This window comes from Triticum dicoccoides, chromosome 5A, assembly GCF_002162155.2.
Source record: "Triticum dicoccoides isolate Atlit2015 ecotype Zavitan chromosome 5A, WEW_v2.0, whole genome shotgun sequence".
NCBI lineage: Eukaryota > Viridiplantae > Streptophyta > Magnoliopsida > Poales > Poaceae > Triticum > Triticum dicoccoides.
Genome location: NC_041388.1, coordinates 385,829,393 through 385,833,601, shown reverse-complemented (window position 1 = coordinate 385,833,601; position 4,209 = coordinate 385,829,393). Strand labels below are relative to the sequence as shown.

General features: G+C 62.9%; 1 protein-coding gene across 1 annotated transcript; it reads right to left on the bottom strand.

The window, feature by feature from the left end:
* Nucleotides 1-299: 299 nt before the first annotated feature.
* Nucleotides 300-3,846, bottom strand: LOC119297393 (phospholipase D alpha 1-like). Its single transcript, XM_037575197.1, has 4 exons — nt 3,721-3,846; nt 2,208-3,208; nt 1,213-2,111; nt 300-1,099 (listed from the first exon to the last, which is right to left on the bottom strand). The coding sequence occupies exons 1-4, from the start codon at nt 3,844-3,846 to the stop codon at nt 645-647; spliced, it is 2,481 nt and encodes an 826-aa protein (XP_037431094.1). The 3' UTR covers nt 300-644.
* Between the last annotated feature and the right edge of the window lie 363 nt (nt 3,847-4,209).

Here is a 4,209-nt window from a genome sequence, read left to right as displayed (position 1 = left end):
GGAGGGGGAAGAAGAATGGGGGAGGGCGACGGCGGCGGGAGCGAGGAGGAGGGGGAAAAGAGACGGATGCGGGAGTGGATGACTAAAGACGAGCCCTAACGGCGCCGTCTAACGCCGTCTGCCGGCTGTCGGGATGGCCTGGAGTGCCACGTAGGCGAAAAATGGGCCCGACCTGTCATAAACTCACTTAACACGGCCCGATCCGCTGATTAGTGGTGTTTGCAAAACAATTACACTAGACGTGGTGCTTTCTGCAATGATTCTATATCTTAGTGTTTTTTGCAAACCTATCCCTCAACATGATGGTTTTATGCAATTTACTCATAATAAATTCACACCCGGTGATCTCATGAGACAACTCTTTTTTGGTAGTACAATAATTTAGCCACGTAGTGCGTCTACTCGGCGACACAACAAAGTGCGCTTGGAAAATTCAAACTGGATTTCACTTTTTATAGAGCTCATCAGGTCCCTTTATACGCTTGCTTACTCTCTTTTGTGGCATTGCTACTTCAGACTCCTTCCGTTCCAAAATAAATGAAAGTTGTCAATTTTTTGGGGGAGCGGAGGGAGTGCCAGTCAATCATATGAATATATGAATAAGGTTCGTCTTTACGTACTCCTCACGTGACAGAAGAACGGACTCAAGTGGTCAGGATGGCCGGAAGGGTGGCCGACTTCCTCCCCTTGACCGGCGCCCTGGTGTCCGGGAAGCAGCCGTCGGCCGTCAGGTCGGCCACCTCCCCGAACTCCGACACGCTGATCGGGAACGGCAGCAGGTGCCCTCCCAGGTCCTCCACCCTGTCCCGCGTGTACGCGTCCCACAGCGCCTCCGCCGCGCGCCGCACCGCGCGCACGCACTCCGCGCTCTCGGGCTCCAGGAACACGCCCTCGCCGGCGCCGGCGCCCGTGTGGCTCATGAAGTGCTCGTGCCACAGCGACATCCGGAACCCGTGCACGAGCCCCCGGGCGCGCCCGCCGCCCGGCCCGTTCAGGTGCGCCGGCTGGTAGCTCCCCTGCGCGATCTCGCTGTCCCGGTTGCCCGCCAGCGACCGCTCGTTCAGGTTCGCCGACCCCACGATCACGTACTCGTCATCCACTGCACAGCAGGTCGGAGTCGGACAAGGTGAGAGTGAGACGCCGAGAGCTCGCAAATGGCGACATGCATGGCGTGACGCATTATGAAATTAATCAAGGTCGAAGCGAGCGCACCGATCATGAGCTTGGCGTGGACGTAGATGGGAGAGCGGCGGCTCGCCTGCGCGCGCCAGTAGTCCGTGCCCTTCTCCGGCTTCGCTGGCGGCGCGTACTCCCCGGGGCGCCGCGCCTCCCGGTTCCCGAGGCAGAAGAAGTTGAGGTAGTCGCAGGGGTGCGCGTGGCCGCGCAGCCCGGCGTCGTCGATCGCCTGCATCACGATGCCGTACATCATCTCCACGGTCAGCCGGTTCCACCGCACGATGGCCTGGATGGAGTCGCTCGCCGGCTCCCCCTCGGGCCACATCGGGGTCACCACGTACACGGCGAACCGCTCGCCGCGCCGGATCTTGGCGGCGACCTTGAGCGCGATCTCCACGGGCACCAGGTTCAGGCAGCCGGAGTCCCGGTCCTCCGCCCACGACGCGCACCCGCCGAGGAAGTACTGGTTCTCGATGTAGATGAACCGCCGCGCGCGGCGGATGGCCTCGACGTAGCCGGTCTGTATGCTCTGGTCGATCGTGAGGTCCTTGCCGCTCGTCAGCCCCATCGCGGCCGCCCCGGCCGGGTCGGTGGGGAATCCGACCACCGACGCGTCGTCGACGGACCGGAGCACCTGCACGTTCCACGAGCCGGTGCCGCCGTCGCTGTCGAAGGTGTAGGGGTCGGGGAACGTCGCCGGGCTCAGGTCGAGCAGGCAGCCCCGTATCCTCCGCGGCGCCTGCTTCTTCCACCGCTGCTCGAAGTTGGCGAGCACGTCCCACGCCGCCGGGCCCTCGAGCCTGCAGTGCACGTCGTGCCATGGCTCCCTCGGCCCGCCGTGCCGCAGGGAGGCGTGCCGGAAGTTGTTCTGCATGAAGTCGCGGGAGTAGGTCGTGTCGAGCTCCCGGAACAGGGTGTGGTTCTCGTCGTCGTACCTGGTCGAACACCTCGCATCTCGTCAGATAAAAATCGTTGATGACGATGATTCCAAATGCGTTGAGGAAAGTTGAAGTCTGTGCTGCCAAGATCACCTGCCGTCGCAGAGGTCTATGCCGCCGATGAAGCTAACGACGTGGCGGGCGTCGGCGCTGCCCGGCGTGGCGGCGTCGAGGGTGACCGTCTTCTGGTGGTGCGTGAACTCGGTGCTGATCTCGATGCTCTGCACCAGGGTGAGCGCGGTGTCGGCGTCGCGCGGGCAGAGGAAGCACCGCACGCTGGTGCCATGGAAGAAGGCCCGGGTCTGCTCGTCGTGCGTCTTCATCACGCCGGTATTGCCGAGGAACGGGACGGACGTCTTGTCCTGCCACGGCATCACCAGCACTGCCACCCCCTCGTCGGCCTTCCGCTTGAGGAGCTCGCCCAGCGTGACGCCCTCCGCGCCGGGGATCATCCGGCTCGCGTCGCGCACCAGCGTGATCGCCGTGTTCACCGACCACCCGGCGACGTACACGAAGTGGCGCGCGTCGCGGATGGCCACGTACAGGTCCTCCCACAGCCGCGCCGGGCGGTACGGCCGGCCGCCGTCGAGGCGGACCGACGGGTCGAACCCGTTGGACAGGTGCGAGTTCTGGTACAGCGTGACGCCGCAGTTGGTCCGCTCCGGGAAGAAGGCCGGCGTGACCCCCGCGAAGCGGGGCAGCCGAATGCCGGCGTCCCAGCACGGGTCGCGCTCGACGTCCAGGAAGCGCAGCCGGACGCGGAGCCTCGGGGTGTGCGTCCCGTGCGCGCGCTCGCCGCCGCGGAGGCCGACCCAGAGCTCGAGGGGCTCCCCCGCGGCGACGCTGGCCGTGGGCACGGAGCCGTGGCCGAGGACGCCGGCGCCGATGAGGTGCTGGCTCTTGACGGTGAAGGTGATGGCGGCGGCAGGGTAGGCGCAGTGCAGGCGGAAGGACTGGTTCCAGACCGGGCCGTTGGCGTGGGGCTCCACCTCGCAGGTCCGCGCCACCCGCGCCGCGCCGACGTCGACGTCCACGTACAGGCTGCTCCGCTGGAGGCAGTGCACGCCCAGCGACTGCTCCAGCTTCTCCGTCGCCTGCTCGAGTTCGTCACCGGATTAAACCACGTGGCACCATTACATTCACACCGCACGAGTACTCCATGGCGTGCACACCAAGAAGGGAAATGCTACACTTTTGCTGTGTCTGCTTGAACGTAGTATCTCATCGCCATATATCGTCTTCTTATTTTACGTTCATTTTTACCTCGACAAGTAAGTAATTAAGCACGCCGCGGAGCCTGACATGAGCGGCGCAGCGGCGAGCTAGTGGTGGTAGGTGATGTCAAAGTCGAGAAAGGAAGGAGAGTATCCTTGACGTCCAAACCATTGGCTCACAAGCAACCATGGGCGCCAAAGCAAAGGCTACGGCGCCACTAGCTGGTTCGGGCGATCGGAAGCTTCTACTACCGCTCATGGCGGAAAGGTGAATGGCATTCAGGCCGAACAACGGAACTGGAGCTGGACGGAGGAAGCGTGGCGAGAACAGCAGAAGAACAAGTGAAGCGAGGACCAGCCATTTTTGCATACATGTAACGATCGTTATTTACCTTGATGATCTGGCCATGGATGGCGTTGTGGAGGTGGTCGGCCTCGAACACCGTCACCTCCAGGACGCCGTGGAGGTACACGGCGTCGGCGGCGGCGGTGGCGGGGTGTCCGTCCTTAGAGCCCATGCCTGCCGTCGTCCTTGCTGCTGCCGGTCGTCTTCCCGCACCGCGCGCGGACGGACCTCTTTATACAGGAGTCCGGCCGCCAAGACGACAAGTTCACACACCGGCTTGCCCAGGCCTCAAGGCTCCAAGGTGGCACTCGGTTCACGTCCCTTTCCACCACGACGCACCGCTGCTTGCGTTCTTCAGGGGGGGAGAGGGCAGAGCCAGCACACCAAAATTCCCCACCGGTTTTGGCCATCCATGTGATGATTACTATCCGGCTCGCCTAATCTCTAACCGTACACACGACCATGGAGCGTGGAGGAAATGGCATTCCCCTAAATTCCTAGGCATTGCTGTTGGTGTGGAAAGCCCATGCTTAAT

Excerpts from the sequence above, each read along its gene's own strand:
- LOC119297393 (XM_037575197.1), bottom strand. The coding sequence starts at position 3,846 with ATGGGCTCTAAGGACGGACACCCCGCCACCGCCGCCGCCGACGCCGTG. Across the intron at positions 3,209-3,720 it reads TCCATGGCCAGATCATCAAG|GCGACGGAGAAGCTGGAGCA; the intron begins GTAAATAACGAT and ends GAACTCGAGCAG. Across the intron at positions 1,100-1,212 it reads CCACGCCAAGCTCATGATCG|TGGATGACGAGTACGTGATC; the intron begins GTGCGCTCGCTT and ends CCTGCTGTGCAG.